The following is a 20663-nucleotide window of genomic DNA, read 5'->3' on the forward strand; positions in this document are numbered from 1 at the left end:
AACAACATATTGCTTGAATACTTCATTCAAGAGTGTAGTTCTGCATTAAGCAGGTTAGAGTACAGGAATTAATCATTTTTTGAAATCATAATTTTTTCAAGTCCAAAGTAATAGCTCCTCTCACAGTTAATTTACAATGAGATGATCTTTCCCTGTTTATGGAAGTTAGAAAAGTGTGTGTGGAGAGCCTGTGAATCCTGTGTCAGCCTCCAGCATGTGTAATTGGAATTGTGTCCTTTGTTGGTCCTAGGTGGAAAAAAATAAACGAGTAGGGTGGTATTTCTTTATCACATAGCCAACACATCCAGCCTCTCTCATCTAGTCTATTCCTGAATAAATCTGTCCTTATTAGTTACATCCTTTAAATAATAATAATTGCTGTAAAAGGAAAAGAGAGCTGCTTTCTGAGAAGCTGAAGGAGTGAGTTGGGAGGGATTCTATGGCATGACTATCCATGGAGTATCACAAGTTTTCTTCTTTCTTACTCTCCCGTTATGATGAGGTGACTCACACTTTTCATTGCACCAGCCTTTAGTCTGCATAACTTATCACCTAGTTAAAAAAACAACTTTGTTTGGCATTTGAGTGTCAAGTGTAGACTTTTATCTGACATACTGACAAGCAATTTAATTTCAGTAAAAACATGTCTTTTAATTATCTACAGCATGTGTTGCAGCTTCCATTTCCAGAACCTGTTTAGCAGTCAAGCACACTGAACCATGTACAGGATTTATAGCTTCTTTGGTAACCTCCAGTTTAATAGAATTAAATCATAAAATCAATTGAAAATTAACATAATGATTTGATGTGATTTCTAATTATGCCTGAATTCAATTCAGGCTGACAGAGGAAGCTGACACACAGTAGAAAGCCTGTTCACAGTGGCCATTGAGGAAGAAAAAAAAAAACAAACATAACAATTCTATATAATATTAATTTTCAACAGATGCCTGTGGCAGCTTTAATATAAGCATTTGATTTTCTGGTATTATGCATAGCAAATACAACTAATAGGAGTTTATGGATATTTTTACTAGTGGACTACAAGTAGACCATCAGTCACTTTCAAAAGGCTTACTTTAAATTACTTGTATCATGTAAGGATAGAGAAGTCAGTAATTACTCTGAGAAAATATTTGAATTATTTTGTTTGTTTTTTCTTCATATGTATGTGAGGTTGATCCAAAAAGAGGCAAAGTGATTTTGGCTAATGAATCTCATGAGAAAACTAAGCAGAATTCACAGATGCCTAAGCAGGCCTAGCCATGATCAGGTCTTTTTGAATATGAACTGTGCACGTGTTTCAAATCTGCCTTTTCTGGAAAAATTACAGACAATTTGAAGCATAAATAATCAGTATACCTATATCTAACAGGCATGTCTATCTACAAATAGAAAATTGACATAGTTACTAAGGTCATCTGTAACTGTTGACCAAGAACATAATTTTAAGATCTTTGAAGGATCCATTAAATGTATCTGAAACTTCACTAGCTTCTAGAAAGCACCTTCATTTCTGTCTAAGGAAGAGGCAAGGCACATGTTACGGTATTGTATTGTAAGTGATAGCTGTAGCTCAACATTCTTCTTTTGGTGCAATACAACGGAAAATGGTGATTTCTAGGAACTATCAATAAAAAGACATGCTGAATAAATTCACATTGCACATCTCCTCCTCCCCTTTCTGACACATACTTTATATTTGCTGCTCCTATTTAGGAAAGGTAGTACAGCTTCCTTCATATTATCACAATGCACTAACTTAAATGCGGTCTTTAAAAACTAGGCACGGGGGCCAAATGTGGTGCTTGGAGATGGAATCATGGTTTTCCGTGGCCCTGTACTAAGTGATCAAATTCCTTCTTGTTTTGACTAGAAGAAGAAGTAATTTTCCTCCCACTTTGAAGGAGTCTTTGGCATAATCTTGAAAAGATTTATTTTTTTTTATGCCTTTTATAAGATCAATATCAGTTTGGCTTTTTAATTATTTTACTCATATTTGCACTAAATTTCATTATCTATTATTTGTAAAGGGAAAATTCATTTTGCAGAAGAAAATACTATTTTTAGTATTCGCTTTCTTGTGTGCATAGTATACGGGGAGGGGAAGTTTAGTGAAACTTTGGAAACATATAATGACTTAATGTCATGTATGCTCTAAGGAAAAAAAAACAAACTGTTAATTTTCTTCAATTACACTAACCAGTTTGGTTGCAGACATCTGTGCAACATTACTGTTATCTGAACATTTTAGAAGTAGTGAATATTGCATCTCTCTCATCACTTAGCAAATCCGAGAAAACTGCCATCAAGTCATTTAAGTGTCTTTTTATTTCATGATTACCTAAGCGGCTACTTGATATGTAGCATTTACTTGATACGTTTTGGAGTCCGTGTTTAAACCTTAGCATTGTATTGTTTTAAAGATACATACTATATGAGGGTGTTTAAGTCAGGTCATTAAGCTATTCAGTCATTCTAATAAATGCCATATATGTTCTCTCATTAAAATAACACTTTCATGTGTGTTCTTGGCCTGGCAGATATCAGCCCACCAGCACAAGGTGTGGATCACAGGCAAGTTCAGAAAGAACTGGGAGATGTCATTGTACGACTACATAACCCTGTTGTGCTGACACCCACAACAATTCAAGTCACCTGGACAGTAAGGCTTCTGTTATAACTACCTTACGTTACTTTAATTTTGCCTATTTGTCCTTACAGTGCTTTTTTTTTTTTTTTTCCCACTACCCTGAAAAACTCATCTTTACTCTAGCGTGAGTGCTCTGCTAGACTAACATCATACAGGCATAGATGTGTTAACGATATGGTCTTTTTGTTTTCTCCTTCAGGTCAGGGACCTGAAGGTCAGCCTTTAGTGTTCATCTTAAAGGGAGCTAGGTTTCTGGCTAGAAAAATACTATAAAAAATGGATATGCTTATGTTGTGGTTTAACCCGGCTGGCAGCTAAACCCCACACAGCCGTTTGCTCACCCTCCCCCCTCCCTCTCTGGGATGGGGGAGAGAAACGGGAAAGTGAAGCCGGTGAGTTGAGATAAAGACAGTTTATTAAGACAGGAATATAATAATAACAATAATAATAATAGTGATAATGATAATAGTATTAATAATAATAATGTGTAAGAAACAAGTGATGCACAATGCAATTGCTCACCACCCGCTGACCGATGCCCAGCCTATCCCCGAGCAGCCGCCCCCCACCCTGGCCAGCCACCCCTATATATTGTTTAGCATGACGTCAGATGGTATGGAATACCCCTTTGGCCAGTTTGGGTCAGCTGTCCTGGGTCTGTCCCCTCCCAGCTCCTGCTGCACCCCTAGCCTGCTCGCTGGCAGGACAGAGCGAGAAGCTGAAAAGTCCTTGGCCTGGTGTAAGCACTGCTCTGCAACAATTAAAACATCAGCATGTCATCAGCGCTCTTCTCATCCTAATCCAAAACATAGCACCCTACCAGCTACTATGAGGAAAATTAACTCTGTCCTAACTGGAACCAGGGCAGCTTAACACCATAATCTAAAGGGTAATTGATCTGTGTATTCATTACTGTGCATATCAAAAATAAAGTTATATGTCAACATTAAATTGTTGCATAAAAAGCACTCTCCACTTCAAAGCATAGAACCTCTGACAACATCCTATTATTTGGTAACCCTAAAATGCAAAAACAGCTTCCTACAGGGCATTTGTAGAAAAGTCAGCAGCATGTAATGCTGATGCCTGATCCACTGGTACTGTCTGGTATTCTAGCATATGCCTTGCCACAAGTCAGTGGATATTCTTTCATTATAGAAGACCAGAATCTTTTTGGCAGTACTTAACGTTTCTATTTGAGGGGCTAAACTACTGGGTAGAACTTCTAAGAAGTTAAGATATAGTATTTGGCTTTCAAAATGCTATGTTTCTCTTCCAGAGGCTTGAAGGAAATGATTTGTTACCATAGAAGGAGGTTGTGCCTAGGGCATCCCACACCACAAATGAGTGCTTTGCTCTTGGGACATCTGCCCCAGAGGAAGTAGAGTCATGGGTGGAAGAGAGAGATAAATAGTATTGCACTGCGCATCACTGAAACAATTGTATTAGGTAGAATGAATTCTGCAAGAGATATTCATGGTACTCAGAGCTTTTCTTCTGCATGTAATATTGCTTAGGGGTTAATGTGTACAGGGGATTATACAATAGGAAATAAGTGTGGCAATAGATTGCGTATTATAGGGATTACTGTTGTTTTTGCACAACTCAGTCATATTTATCTGGGCTTATGCACCATCCTTGTTCTGACAGATTTCAATGGTAAGGGGGCCAGATTAGAATAAATAAATAAATTTTGTCTTCCTTAGAAGATTATTTAGAAAATCTGTAGACTGCCTCTTGTCATTGATGATGTCAACACTCAGCTTGCCTTTCTAAAATGTTGTCTGTTTCAGCTAAATAACTCCAGACCAGACCGACTTTCATGTTCAGGTGCCTTTGTAGCAAACCTTTTTTGCCCAAGCAGATGGGTCAGTAGTTAAGAAACTTTGAACATTAGCAGCCAGTAAATGTAAACCTGGATCGCATCTGTGTGGTGCTCTTTCAAGTACTTTCTTGGGTGTTAGAGCTGTCAGAAACAAAGTTTCATAGGCTTGCCACTGTTTATAAACAGAATTCAGTTTTATGCACTGTAACCTCTTTCGTTATATTATAATGAATGCTGTGAAAAGTCTCTTGATGCCCCTACCGAACTACTAATGAGTAAAGAAAACACAGTAAGTTAAAGGTAAATCGTTATGAATGTTATGGGTATCAGCTTATTGGAAAGATTCCTTAAAGCGGTGACCCTGTGCCACCTGCCAAGTGTACAGGTCTCTGTAGAGATGTTTAGAAAGTGAAGGGAAGAAAAACACCAAAAAAAAAAAAATATCTCTGGAACAGCTAATTAGAAACTTTCCAGCAACCAGAACAAAACCAGCTAATTAACCATAAGAAAACAGCCACTCTGTCCAAAGAATAAGGTCCACACTATTAATATAAAATTATTAGATAGTGTAGCTAACATACAGAAGGACAGAAGTACCATGAGAGTCATAAGACTCTTTTTGCTGACCTTCTGCAATTCAGAGAGTGAATGCCGAGGAACTTCCTTTATTACTGAGTTTCTGCTGTCCTGACTCCCAGCAAATTAACGCCAATTTCTCTCTTCTTTCTGAGATTTTTTTTTTTTGGTGTTACATTTTTTTTATTTATTATTTGAGTTTAAAATTTCAGAAATAGTTCTCTGCTTCTGTGTTGCAGTTTTAAAATATTTTGAAATAAAATGCATATACATATGCACACATTTTGTCTATTTTAAAAGAAGGTCAGGTTTACAAAGTCAGTGTTAAAAAGGAGTGTCAGAAGTTAGATTGTCACTGTTGCATAAATTTACCTCTCATGTGCATAAGTATTAAAGTACAGCTGTAATTATCTGGTCACATACAGTATCTATTCTTCATGGAGCTATTCAACATTTCTTTTTATCTTCTTTATTCAATATGTGCTGCCAGGTCTTATTAAATTCATACCACTGAAAACTGGCATTGAATAAAAAATTATTAGTTTGTCTCACATGCTTATCTGTCATGCTTTCAACTGCAATATATGGGTGTTTCATATATAATACCGAATTTATCATCACAATGATAAAAATGTGTCATTATCCTAACCTTACATATAGAAAGGTGAGGTGCAGAGATATTTACTGCATGTCAGATATGCCCACTGTTACCAAAGGCCTAATTTTAAATCTTTGGCCTGATTTATTTTTATTTCTATCAAATACTTTTTGCATTGCCCCAGCATATTGTGTACTCAAAGCACTTTTTTAGCTAACCTCAACACTCTGCACTCAGCGCTGCTCTGCTCAGTTTTCTCACACTGGGCATTAAACTGAGAATTTAATTAGTCACCAAATGTGAGAAATTTCCTAGCATTATGGAGGAGCCCTGTGGCGTAATCAAGAATAAAATCCAGTTCTTCAATGTCGCAAAATAATTGTTGCTTTGAAATCCCAATGCCTTCCAGGAATTTTGAGGCTACCAGGCAGAAGGATAATGTATGTGCCTTTGTCTTTCAATTTGACATTGATTTTAAATGAATGTGCTTTGCTGGAAATTTTAGTCAGGTTCTTTGGATAGTCTTCCAGTGTATCATCACCCTTCGTCTTGTTTCTGTATGGAGATCCATGCTAGTGCTGTCTGAATTTCCAGAGATTACTGTGTGGTGGTTTAACCCCAGTAGGTATCACAGCTCCACCATGCTGCTCTCTCACCTCCTCTCATCATCAGAAGAGAGGGAGAAAATATGAAGGAAAAAAAAAGCTCATGGGTTGAGATAAGGCAAGAGATCCTTTTGGAGCCAGCTGGAGCTGTCTCTTACCTGACATGGAGCAGCTCCTGGATTGTGCTCACAGAGGCCACCCCTGCAGACCCCGGCTACCAAAACCTTGCCATGTAAACCCAATACAGTCAATCCATACTAGTGAGTTCAACACAGTATGCCAGGTGTTATGCCTGGATGGAGAATTGCCATGGGTATTGGAGCACAGTGGGAGCACAGTTTTTCTTGGGATATATTGGAGGAGAAACCTACATACCTAAGAGCATATTGCAAAGTGTCTTTAGGGTGCAGACTAGCAGGTTTGCCTGAAAGCTGCCTATATTTGCAGCATAAGTTGCATTATGATTTCTTTTTTTTGCCATTTTTTAGCAATCAAATAGCCTAACAGAGTGATCTAATAGTCACTGAACAGGTCTCATGTTCAGTTGTGATATGTGCAGGTTTGAACTTGCAGGGGAAAAGAGTTCCGACCTCTGCAGGAATGAGCTGTCATCAGTTTTATAGATACATCCCACACTCTGTATTCATCAAAAGAGAGGGAGAGGGATCAATTATTCCTGTAAGTTGCCTTAGAGCATTGGGTCAGCAGAACCTACCTAGTAACTGCTCCCTTCTACCTTTTAAAGGAGCATTTGCATTTTCTGCCATCTGTCTTCTGAGGTAGAAAATGTATTTTTAAATCAGCGACTATTGCAGCTCTTTTGAGGAGATGTCACCAGGGCTTGTGCAAATCCTAGATTTGGATAAGTTTAGAAAGATTAGAAGTAGTCTGCGATCCCAGTACTCAGCAGAAAAAACGTTACAAAAAATAAAAAGAAATAAACAAATAAATAAAGGAGAGAAAGAAGAATAAATAGACATTATTACATTCTTTCATCAAATCACAGTGCGTGTTTCTGCAACTCTACCTATGTGGTGTGAATGTGTACCAAACCTACAGAATTAACTGATGCTTAGCACAACTGAATACAGTTCTTTAACGCTGAGCATGCTTTTAGTGGTCTGCTGTTGGACTGACATGTAACTACCACATAACTGAGGAAATGGTGAAGTCACGAGCTTTTATATTATGGATAAGATTGTGTGTATGTGTAGATAAACATATATGTATATGTACACTTATGTAAGCATACACATGCGAACATGTATGTATATGTGTGTATGTACAGATACACGCACACTTTTATAAATTTGTGTGCATATCTGTATGTGTATGTGAAATACAACTGTATATACCTCCAACTAAATATATATACCTCACATGTATCTCTGGTTAATCTGTGTAATTATCCAAAAATAAGTTTTTACTAATCAGAAAACTCCAAACAAAAAGAAAAATCCACCTTACTCAGGAAGTGAGGTGCCTCTCTGAGTGGCTTCTCAACAATCTTACCATAGGAGAAATGCTGCTTTTTTAGATTAACTTTAGGTAGGTATGAAAGACAACTTAGTATCCTCTCCTGATACTGAATACGACTGGATATTTATAGAAAACATTAAAAATGCATTGTATTTTCTTTCTGAAGTACCCTCCCAGACCCCGAACAACTGAATTACTGTCAATAATCTGAAATCCTGACAGATCCTTCAGCTCTGTTGCAATCAAACTTGTAATTGAAAGCGCTGTGAAACTTGTGTGGGCCCCAAATCAACCTAGTTTATAGCAAGCCTGTAATTGACAGCCTTGTTGTACTCCTGCATTCTGTTTTCATATTGCTTGTATTGTTTAGCCTTTCTGGTAAGAATCTTAAAAGCCTAGGGGAAAGAGAGATGTATGAATAGTTTGAATATTACTTATGTGTAAGTAGATATGAAAGTGTGATGGACTCAAAATTAGTACAGTGTACAATAGGCGTACCAGAGTCAGTGTCAAGTAGCCCCAAATCCAGAATACCAGACACTGGTAGTTGTTTCTCCACAGAAAGCTTTATGGAGCTTCAGGCCAGGGGTACAGTTTTTTGCAAGTTAGGGTGTGTGGTTTTGTTTGTACCACATCATATAAAACAGTTTCCATACCATTTTTTTTTGTTGCAACACAGTTACTGTTCAGCGTAATTCTAAATTTTCAGATCTTCTCTGCAAGACAGCAGTCAGTAGAGCTTAAAAGTGCAGCAAACACAAAATGGAAAGTTCTAAAAAAAGTTATGCTGTCTGTCAGCATAACTTCTAACACAGAAGTTGGGCAGGAATCAAACTTAGTGTTTGATTATTAAACATTGTAGCCTTATATTGTGATGTAGGTTGAGAACCTGTACTCCAAAGTATATGAAATTGATATTCTTACTGAATTTTCTAGTAAACATGAGGTTCATAAAGTCTTTATGTCTGTAAAACATTTAATTAATGAAAGTCAAACATGGATAAAAACAATTTACTCTGATTTACAGACTCCCTTCATCTGGAAACAGCTGCTTAATGTTCTTCCTAAAAACACAGCTTGATTCTTTCGGTATTAACAAGCTATTATTGTGAGTTATATCCCTCTTTCAGTGCATAAATTCACTTAAAGTGAATGTAGAGAAGTTTATAAAATGCAAGCTTAATGTTGTAACATATGTTGCAAGGTTTTTAACAGTGACAGTTTTGATGAAAGACATTTCTGCTTTGCTCTCATAAATAAAGCTTTCTTCTTGCTTGCCCTGCTTTTTAAATTCTTAAGAATCTGGGTCCCCTCTGAATGACTCAATAAACTATAACAAGATTATAGGAAAAGCGTAATAGACCCTGTTTTGTGTTTTCAGCCTTAAATTCATTTATTCTTAAGAGAAGTCAAACAAATGTATCTTTAATTCTGAAATGCCCTTGAACTAGCAAACTGTCAAGAACAGAAATGGAATCTTACTTGTTGAGTCTTAGCTATAACACAGAAACTTACCAAACAGCTAGCCATATAGCCTCGATATTTGCGTTGTGTTTTCTTTGGCTGTTTATTTGTCAGCTACAGAAGCAGATAGGTTTGGTTTGGTTTTATCCATCATATTGTTTTGACCATTTTTTCAGACAAAAATTCATGCAAACATCATCATAACTCAAGTCGTTTCAAGTCTTTTTTTTTTTAAGAGAAAAAATGCATACAACCCCTCCCAGATAAAACATACTTTAAGTTTTTCCTTCAAATAAAAGTCCTATTTTATAGCTATGATAACTTAGAATTTTTAAACTTCTGTGTGTGATCCCAAGCTTGAATTGTGTTCGCCTAGCAACAATTAGGACATAAAACAAAAACAACATTCCACCTCCTTCTGATGGACTGAGTACATCACAACCTCAGGATGCAAAGAGAGTGGTTAGACAGTGAGCACAAGGAACAGCACGTGTCCTTGGATGTTGTTTTCTCTGCATCTGTCTTATGTTTATTTTACTTTCCTGAGTATCTCATGAAAAGATGAGCTGTAAGCCAAGTAATGGACAAACTGAAAGCATATAGGGCATCTTCAAAGACTTGTCCTTTTCTGAAAAGAATTTGTTTTTCTTTTCTTCTCATATTTTAGCACATCAGTAGCCAAGATGTCCTTAATAGGTTTACATGCAGTAAGCATTATGCCAAAGTTTTCTTTTTATGATTTGTTGCATAAGTGAGAGCTTGTTTTATGATTTTAGATGGTATTTGTCATGGTATGTTTAAAAGAAGATAGTAAAATAGAAAGAAATGTTCTACAACAAGTAATGTGAGAAAAATGTTCCTTTAGAGATGATTAATAATGAGTGACTTACAAGAAGGCAGTTCAATTTTTAAATTCAGCAGTGCAAACAATTGTTATTTTTTTTGTTTTTCATGACAACAGAAGTATTCTAGGCAAATGTGTTTGTTGTTGTTGTTTTTTCCAAAAGGTTTGATTACTTTAATATGTTTATTGACACATTATTTAATGCCATGTCTAGGTTGACCGCCAATCGCAGTTTATTCAGGGCTACCGAGTAATGTATCGCCAAACATCTGGCCTACCGTCTCCAGCTGTGTGGCAGAATTTAGAGGTCAAAGTCCCAACAGAGCGCAGTGCTGTTCTAGTCAACCTGAAAAAGGGGGTCACTTATGAAATTAAAGTTCGCCCTTATTTCAATGAATTCCAAGGAATGGACAGTGAATCAAAGTCTGCTCGTACCACGGAGGAAGGTTAGTAAAATGGTCAGAAATCATTTTAGGTATTGTATGTATGCTTCTGTTCAGCTGTATTTCTTTCACATGATTTCCATTTGTTAAATATAGGGTTGGCATTAGAATTCAACCTCTTATTCAGGTTTGTCCTATAAATATTCCAGAAGAAAGCATTTGGCCAGTCCTGTATTCCTCTGGCTTCTGTGCATTCTTGCGTTACGTGCAAGTAGCTTTGAGTCTTCCAAACAGTGTGCACAGCAGCCGTTCTTTTATAAACCAGCATTGCTGCAATAAAAGACTTTGGTCTGCACTTTGAAAATAAAACTAATAAATTAAAACTTTTGCAGATGAGCATTTGCGAGTAAGCACATCTTCCTGAAAGGGCAATACTGTTGAATGTAGATCAACAGTTTGGTTAGGAAATGGGGACTAGTGAAGGAAAGATGTTTTGCTAGTCTGAAGGATCTCCAGTTTCAAGGGCATGCACTCCATTTTTGCTAGCTGTTCATGAAACTGCCCTATTAGTCATTTGGAGAGTTTTCTTAAGTACTGTTTAGGTGTAGGTAAAACATGCAGGGTGTAGACATAGTGAACATTTTATACCACTGAAATGCAGAAGCATTCATTTCTATAGCATGTAGTATAATATAGCCTTGTGTAAACATATGCACTTCAGGACTGTTTTTGTTTGTTTGTTTGTTTTTAATTAAAAAATAAAGGGAACGAGGTAAGATATGTCATTTTTATCCTATTCTCTTGGTTTACAACAAACCTATCTATCTAATGCAACCTGTGCCTGGAGAATCTGAGCCACTATCAACAGCTCTCCTATAGAAGCTGAAAGATGTAAAAGTGAGGCTTCATCTTCTTGCTTTGTATCATTGATTCCTTTCAAAGCACAGGAAAGAAACCTATGCTTTACCTATACTTCATACCAGTGAAGTTTTAAAATGCTTATATGGTTTTTGTGGGTTTTGAGTATAATCTTTCCATCCTATTGAAGGTGCATCTTAATCACTTACAGTAGTCTCCTGAGGTTTAATTTAATGCTGATTGCCAAGTACATTTTAATTCTAGAAAGGACTCGCTTATTACTCACTTTTCTGTGTAATTTGTTATGATTATTGCCAAATAATTAAGTAATCCAGAAGATAACTTGGTTGCTTCCCTTACTTTATAGATGAGGAAATTCAGTGTCCTGCAGCATGTAGGAAGGCATTGTTCAAGTCAGATTTAGAATGTGAGACCTCCTAGTTTCCATTTCTTTGCTCAGGCTATAAAGCCTAAGCCGGTCAGTTAAGAATAGCTTTACAGCAGTTTAAACAAAGATGAAAATGCTTTTCCAGAGTTAAAGTGTAGGATTCCCCCCTCTCTAGCAGATGTGCTTTTTGTCCATTTTCACTTGATTTTTGTTGTTTATTCAGTTCATCTAACAGTCTCTTGCTAAAGGTAAATTAAGAACTACTGAAAAAGAGATTTCTATTTCTATAAAATAAATGAAGAATTAAATTTTCTTGTATAAACCTCATCACCCATAGAGTATGTCAAGTAATTTCTTACTTTAAATGCCACTTTCATTGTGTGAAATCATTTTCCACATAGTGAAGATTTTTAGAATTTTTCTTTCCTATAGTTATGTATAATTCACAACCTAGGATTTGCCTTGCAGATTAATATAACCTTCAAGGAACCTATTTACAAGTGTCTCTTTCAAAAAAGTGGCCTGTAACACATAGTATTATGACCAGTCAATTGTCAGCCCCTGTAAATAAGTCTTCCTCTTGCTTGGGTGATAAAGTTATGTAGTTCCATAAGAAAGTTAAAAAATTCAGTAAATGCAGTTCTACAGATATTGCCTTTAACTCCCCCCATTATCTTTTTAATTATATTGGTGTTCATATATTTCAAAAATAGCATCAGCTAAATGTTTAGTGACTGAGGTTTGCTTCTCATCCAATAAAGAGGAATGGCAGTCTATTTAAAGGGTCACACTTGCTGTGTAGCTTGTGATTCCATTTCGAAAATGAGCTTTTCTAGACTTGACTTTTTTAAAATGTCAGTTATACTATTTTTAGAAAATAATTTGGAAGAGTTGGAAGGTTTTTGCAAGATCAAAATGAATAGCCCTGGTAAAGGCAAAGTACAACCAAGGGGTAGTGGCAGCTTTCTGCGGGATTAAATTTTACATGCAGTGTTACTTCTGTTACCTCTAAAAATCAATTTTGCTGCAGTTAGGCTTTTCCTCTGGATCAGACATTTGTCACAGTTCAGTATCCATTCATCTCCTACCTCTTTGGCCTTGTGAAAGTAACAAATGGAATTCTGTTTGGCTGCGTCTGGAAAAGATGAGCAGCGATTTGGGTTCTTTCATATCTGTAAGAAGAAGCTGAGCACTGGAATAATTGACCTGTCAAGAAGCAGGCAAGGTGTTCTCCACAAGCCAGCAGCAAGGGAAATGAGAAAATGGCTTTACAAATGTTATTTTTCAATGTGGTCTATTTAATAACTGCAGCAGTGTCAGACAAGTGGCTTAATTTATATCATGGTGCCAGCTTACAGAGTGATATTATCATAGAAAGAGGAAGCAAAAGTGTTATATACATATGTGTGCCTCCACATACAAAGAAAGAGCTAAATAGAATTTGTTTATTTTCACTTCTTTCACCCTTGCTCTAAAGACAGATGATAATTCTTTCGCTTATATTCGCTATTTTAAATCTCTTCTAGAATATCTTTGTGGAGTGGTATTTGTTCTGCCTATTGTTTGTCACCACAAAAATACGACAGTTGGTAATGGAGGTCGCCTTAGTTTTTACCAGTTGCTGTCTTGCAACAGCAATCAATTCCTGCTTGCCTTAGTGCAGCTCTTAAAGTGATACTTTCAGCCACATTCATCAGTTGTGATTTTAATTTTGCTTCAAACTTAGCATGTATCCTCCAAAAACAAAAAGAAACCACACACTGGTAGAATGTTAGCTAGAATATTCATGCAGTTTAAATGCATAGACTAATCATTACAGTGTGCTTTTCTTTACATGTTAGAGTAAGGTATTCATTTTACATCTCTCTCTCTCTCTCTCTCTCTCCCTCCCTCTCTCTCCCTCTCTCCCTCTCTTTCTGTCTTCCTAGGTATATGTATATAAGAAATTATATTTCTGAATGTCCTCTGTAAAGATGAGAGTAAATACATATCAGCAAGATGTTCCACTGTAATTAAAAAAAAATAAATGAGTTAGTGTTGTTTTGCTATTTTTATGTTTATTATTTTCATGTAAAATGTTCTAATTAATATTGTGCACACATTTATTCATGGTTTGTTGTTGCTGAATACCTTTATGTTTTTTGAATAGTTTTTGTTTGTTTGTTTGTTACTCTTTGGCAAATTATTTCACTTGCCATAAAATCCACAATGCAACTTTAACTTCACCAATTTTATGCTTTGCACAATGTCAAGGAGTAGCCCAAGGTCACCTGTCCATGTTCTGCTTGAGCTAGCTAAGAGTCAAATTGTCCACAACAGAGCTCCATTTCTCCCTGCCAGAACTCTGTTTCTAAGTAGCACTATTTGCTTTACAGCTGAACCTGCATCTGAAAATGTGTATGTGCAGCCTCAAAGGAGTCATGCGTCATTTTTCTCTAGAATATTTGTTCTTATGTAATATTGCATAGTTCCTCCTCCCCACCTCTGATACCATAGTTTTAAATTGTATAATTCTTGCAACAAGATACTCCTGCACTTCAGGGTTACCTGATAAGGATTTGAGCTCAGCTCCTTGAGCCTGTGCCAGGTCAAGTACTGACAACCATCCAAAGTGGGACCATAGCCAGTCTCAAAGAGGCCACAGGAAAAAAAAAGAAAAACTGGAACGACTCAGGAAAGTCTAGTATTCTTGATATCTGTGGCTGCATTTGGTTGTATTAAACCTGCCAGACAGTAATACAAAGATGCCAGTGACTTTTTCTGCTTTTCAGAGAAGTATGGTCCAAGAATGTTCACATATTCAGGAGCATCTATTAAAGATAAGACTAGAGTGCCCTCAGAATGTAGCAGTTAAGAGTCTTCTCTGGATAGGAAAGCTCAAGACTAGGGAACTGGAGCTGAGGAGCCACACAACATGAGGTGCCTAAAACTAGAGAACTATTTAAATTTGAAGTTGAGATGGGGAGACTGGAAAATATTTTAGGTTCTGATAAAAGGTCTACTGTTATTCTTCAACACAAGCTTCCATATTTCATGTTGAATATGTTAAGTTTGTATTAAAGGTGGTGACAAATTCATGGGAGAAAAATTCAGTAAAGAGGTATTAAATAAAATGTCACCATGGAACAGAAAGTCTCTGAGCAACAGGACACAGGGAGTTGAAAAATTGTCCTGGAGAACTATCATTATATGCTCACTTTATTAGTCACACTTTCCTGGCCTTTTTCTATTATGTTGTTTTTTTTGTTTGTTTGTTTATTTTGAAGACTGGGTAAACGGACCAGGATAAATGGACTAGATGGATCGTAGGACCAAGTCAGTGCAGATGTTATTATTATTTATTTCCCTCCCAGGGACATACTGTAATATGACACACTCAACTTTGGTGACTTAGCTTGTCACTGCAGTGGAGTTTCGGTGCTTGCTTCAAAGTAAGGGAGGAGAGAGTGAGGCTGAAGAAGTTTTAATATCTTAGAGTGGCCAAGGAGGGACATGTGCCTTTGCTGTGGCATACCTATGATGGGAGAGACCCCGCATGGATGCAGCAGATGCTCACAGAGGGGACTTTTTCTTCCCTATCAAACTTGCAGCACCGCTTTCCAAACATGTCCTAAGGCAACAAAAGCACGAAGGGCTTTGCTAGCATAGATCTGATCACTAACAGCTATGCTTTTTTTTTTTTTTTTCTTCACGCTGCTAGCAAGTGAGTGTAGTGGGGCTGACAAACAATTGCCTGGTAGATATGGCCTTGATGTGCAGTGGCCGCTGTGAATGGTTGATTTGAATGGGACTCAGGAGAAAGAAAGATTTTCCTGGGGAAAAGAGGACATAAGTATATATCTGACCTAATTTACCATCTCCCCTGTTCACTGGCATTTGGTGTAAAGCCCCAGTTTAAACCTTTTCTGCCTAGGAACTGAAAAGCTTTATGCTTAAATGCTTTATGTTGAGTTAATGTCTTCTTGGAGGACAAAAAAAGTAAATAAAAATTCTTAAACTTCCGCTCACAATAATGTTAGATGACATCAGGAAAAAACAACCAAAGGACTCTTCAGGGCAGGTGATGCAGTCTCACATTATGACTTAGTTGACATATACATAGCTAACCATGTATTATGGAAAACAAATGAGAGCGTGAGAATAATTCTAATGCAAGCTTAAGAAATGCTAAATCTAAATAAAAGAGGAATGATTTGTATTGACTCTCCATTGCCACAAATTCTGCATTTTCATTCAGTGCAATGCTTCTCTTCAGAAAGGCATTATTCAAAATTGTCAGTGCCTTAACAAAATGTGCATACCTACACCTGCAGGCAGTGTGAACTGTATGTATTCTTGTCTTGCACTTACAGAGTTTCAGCAAAATTTGCGCTCTGGGAGATGTATTAACGTCTTGCTTCTGTTTGTTCCCTCTGTTTGGTGCAGCTCCAAGTGCCCCTCCTCAGTCTGTTACTGTCCTGACAGTTGGAAACCACAACAGCACAAGCATCAGCATCTCCTGGGATCCTCCCCCCCCAGATCACCAAAATGGAGTCATCCAGGAGTACAAGGTAGAAAGGATCTGTACTGAGAGGGATGTGTGTTTAAGGAAAAAGCCTGTTTGAATTAGAGAACAAAAGCACTGTTTATGGATTTAGATTCTAGCAGCATTTACTGCCACCCATATAATTATATGGAGGAAGAGGACTGAGTGCTTATGGATTTTATTTATTTATTTATTTTTAATTTAAGCAGCACTACTGTTACATTAAAAGCAAAAATAACATGAGCTAGATCTGGAAGAGAGTTGTAGTTGGCAGCTAGTTTACAGAGCTTTTATTTCTTCCTTTTCCCTGCTGTGGAAAGAGAATTTTTTTTTTTTTCCCCTAAGGGGTTCTTTACTTACCCAGGGCAGGTGGTGGAGACCCTTTCTTAGAGTGTCTTCACTCTGGCATGAAAACTGGCAGGAAATATACTGCTCCTTTCCACTGCAAACATGCTAATGTTGACACTTCAAGGTCAAAGTCAAGGACTATGGCTCTGGGAAAATACAAGTCTTCTTCCAATGACTATCACTGTCAAGATTCAAAACTTAAAGTGCTAGGTTGTTTGCTCTGAGGACCAGTTTGTATATGCAGTTTGTTAGTTGGCTGCTTCCTGCATTGGCTGTCTCCTCTCCTCCTTTGTCGCCATGATGTCTCAAATTATCCGTTCCTTATTTATCACCTTACATTTTGTAATGGTCCGTAATTCCTCACTAGGTTCACTTTTGCACTAGTGTTTTTCACAACAAGGAAACATTGCAGTGTGTTATTGGTGGTGTTGGAGAGCGCTATGGAGAAAATGATCAAGCTAGGTTCAGCATTGTCACAGGCTTGCAACTGTGGAACACAGAGTTTGGTAAATATATTCACGTTGACAGGCTTGTGTGCTGAATGTGAAATTTTTAATTGAAATAAAGCAGGGCAGCTTCCTTGACAATCCCGCAAAGGGTGGAAATGGTAGTATTAGCTTTTTGAGATGCAGGTGATTGTTTTACATAGGAAGATATAATTTTTTCTTCCTGATGTATCTTGAGAGAACACAGCGTAAAGAATGGAGAAAGTGCTTAGCTTTTAAACCAGCTAATGTTTCAACATCTTATAGCTTATCATCTGGTCTGAGGGATGCAGTAAATGCTTACAGTATTTATGTTTAGCATAGCATTTCTTTTGTTTTGCTTTTAGTCAATATAAAGATTTATTAATCCCAATATTCTATTGATCTCATTTTCATATCAATTAATAATTATCTTTTGCCTTAATTCATCTTGATACTGACTCCACTATAAGTCAATATTAACTATCAAGGGCTTACAGGCAAATAAGTAATCTTAAACCACAAGAATATGTTGATATGAAATGAAGTTAGATGATGATTAATAAAAGCCACATTCCATGTGAGTGCTCAAACATATAGACTGTTTATAAAAATGGCTGGAGTCACTACTTATTACATCCCTTCTGCATTAGATTAGGTGGCTGCCTGATTAGTGTGCTGGCTATGGTGAATCTAATGCAAAGAGTCTAACACTTCCTTTAGTATAACACTTCCTTTAGTATATAGTAATTAGACTGCTGAGGTTTCACAGGACATTCGCTAACAAATTGAATGTAGGTCTGTTGATTCCAGTTCAATCATGAGAATGCCTGTAAATTCATTTATGAATTCAATGCCTTTAATTAGGAGCATCTCATAGCTGCTATGACCTAAGACCAGGACAGACAAGGACTGAAAGAATTAATTGGAATAGTCTCTCACCCTAATGCATTCTGCCCCGCAAATAAGATCCACATGAGCATAGGAGAATTAGAGTTTCTTTTATCCTCCAAGTCTTCCTCAAAACTTCAGAAAAAAGAGATGAGGTTTGACAAAAAAATGAGAAGGGTCAAAAATAAGGGTAAAAAAATTATTAGCTTAGACGCATCAGTTGGTTGCTGATAGTGGTTCCACCTGCAGTGCTTTCTTCTGCGATTATAATTATGTAGTGTACATATGATACCTTTATGCATTTTCTTGAGTAAAGTGGTAGTGAATGCTTTCTTTAATAATACAGAAGCAATATGTGCAGATAACATTAACTGAAGAAGAATCCCTAAGAAGTCTTGCTCCTGTTCTCAGGAAAAGCCTATGGATACATGCAAGAGATAGAACATCACTCTGAAATGATACACAATTCTTGTTAAAAAATGTGAATTTGGATTAGAAAGTATTTTGTTATATTTGTTTAATTAGAAAATAATTGAGTCAGGATCTGATTTCTGAAAAATATAGATAATCACAACAGTGACAATAAAAGGTTGGTTTTTACTTACTTCACTTTAGAAATTTCACGTCCCCCTGTTTTGTAGCAAAATGAAGTTGCAATTTTGAATTTTTTTTTTGTTCTTTAGTACTTTACGATGCATTCTATTAGTTGTTTTCCTTTTGCTGCTCAGTGGGAAAGTAAGAATTAATAAAATGGATTTTTTTTTTTTTAAGGAAAGATCTGCCAGTAATCATACTGCTGAACAAGATTTCAATTAATGTATAAGACCTCTTTTTCATTCGGATGATTCTGTTCTGTGCTCCTAAGAAGTGTACCATGGAATTGCACTCCTTTGAGAGTCAGAGTCCAGAGCAGTGTTTGCAAATAGTCTTTGCAGCATAGTTGATTTTATGCTAATCTGGGTTAGTTTGCTGAGCTAAAGCATCCCAACTCCAGCTGCTCCTGGATAGTAACATTGTTTAAAAGTCCAAAGTACAAAATAGTGATGGTCATGCAATACCTTGATATGTCATATCTATGAGCTATTGTTTATGAGTATGAAGAATTTCATCATTTTTAACACCTCAACTTTTGTCCCAGATCTGGTGCCTAGGTAATGAGACTCGATTTCATATCAACAAAACAGTAGATGCAGCCATTCGGTCTGTAGTAATAGGTGGCCTATATCCAGGTATTCAGTACCGTGTGGAAGTTGCTGCAAGCACCAGTGCAGGTGTGGGAGTAAAAAGTGAGCCACAACCCATAATAATTGGTAAGTAAATTGTCTATTCTATTGTTTTGTTTTGTTTGTTTGTTTGTTTTGACTTTCAGAAATGCTCTCATAAATCACTTCTGGAAACATAAAAATCCATGGAGAAAAAGACAACATTTAAATTGAGCTAGGTATTTAGCTTTTAACATCCCACTGCCTGCTGATGTTTTGTCTTGATTTGTGCAGATTTCTCACAGCCAGTTCTGTGAACTAGTTCTTTCATTGCTGAGACATTATAGAAAAAGCAGAGTACGTAGTGAAACTATCTAATATTTTTTTTAAATGAATTTACCACTTTTGCAGCTTGAAAGATTTATGGAACTAACAGCTAGAGCTCCCTTTTTCTCCTCTTCAGATGACTGTAATATTGCTTTACTCGTAGCATTGGTGCCTAAGGCACTATTTACAGTTAGTTTTTTGAACATATGAAGTCAATGTTTCTCAGGTATCCCAAGCAGACAAGTTTCCTCTGACAAAGAGTGAGTAGCCTGTAGTTCAAATGCAGAGCAAAGGTAGTATTATCAACTCTGCCTTTGAAATGACTGTTTCTTGTTAGTGGTTTCCATGCTGTGTTAATTTCCTGACCCAAGGGAAACACAGATTCTGTTTCTTCTGAGATTCTTCTCAAGTATGAAACATAAGGTCAGGAACAATATGGGAAAGGTAAGAATAGGAAAAGTAACTATATTTAGCAAAACTGAATTGGGCTATGCACAGCATCCCTTCAGAATGCATAATGCAGGAATTTTGTTACTTTCATCTGTATGATCTAATTTAGTTATTGCTTAAATAGGCTTTTGTTTGCTTGTTTGTGGGTCTGTTGTTATTAAATATTTTCTTTCTAGAAAGTGTTAACAACAAAATGTCCCAAACATGGACATTTCTATTATTTGTAGGCATTTAGAAAAGGCCAACCCTTAAGAGTTGTTTAAATGTTTAATGATATTCAGGTTCCCTGTGTATCAAAATAGAGATATTCTAGCTTTGCATATATTGTCACTGGCGGAGGAAATATAAGATTGCACTGGTGTTAGAAAGAGCCAGTCACAGAAACTCTAAAGAAAGGAGGGGGAAAAGGGTTTTCTAGAACTGAAAGCAAGAATTTGATTTTTGAAAATACAAGAAACCTGTCCTCTAGTAGGCCTGAATTTTGGACCTCTGTGTAAATAGCTTATGTTGTGATACTGATCTGTCATTGCACTCGCTTTGAGCAGGGCTTTTCTTCTTATTTCCCTTACTGAGAGGGTTCCATCCAGCTACACCCTACTCACATTGGTCTTGTTCCAGCAAAGTACTTAAGTGTGTTTCAGTTTGGGCATGTGAGTAGTCTTGTGTCACTTAACCTGGTGTGAGTTAAATTTACACTAAAGTGCTTTCTTGGGTGATTGCCAGATGCTTTCTTGGGTGATTGCCAGAATGCTCAGCTCCACATCTGGATGCAGCCCTTCATCT

General features: G+C 36.8%; 1 protein-coding gene across 23 annotated transcripts in view; it reads left to right on the plus strand.

Annotated features, from left to right (window-relative positions):
- Positions 1-20663, plus strand: part of ROBO2 (roundabout guidance receptor 2) — a 349600-nt gene that overhangs the window by 257250 nt on the left and 71687 nt on the right. For all 23 annotated transcript variants that reach the window (XM_083821015.1, XM_083820994.1, XM_083821010.1 and 20 more), the window contains 4 exons: positions 2544-2665; positions 10259-10490; positions 16099-16223; positions 19040-19211. In XM_083821015.1, the coding sequence (XP_083677141.1) occupies positions 2544-2665; positions 10259-10490; positions 16099-16223; positions 19040-19211 (651 nt within the window). The remainder of the gene's footprint in view (positions 1-2543; positions 2666-10258; positions 10491-16098; positions 16224-19039; positions 19212-20663) is intronic.

This window comes from Anser anser (assembly GCF_964211835.1).
Source record: "Anser anser genome assembly, chromosome: 1".
NCBI classification, from domain to species: Eukaryota; Metazoa; Chordata; class Aves; order Anseriformes; family Anatidae; genus Anser; species Anser anser.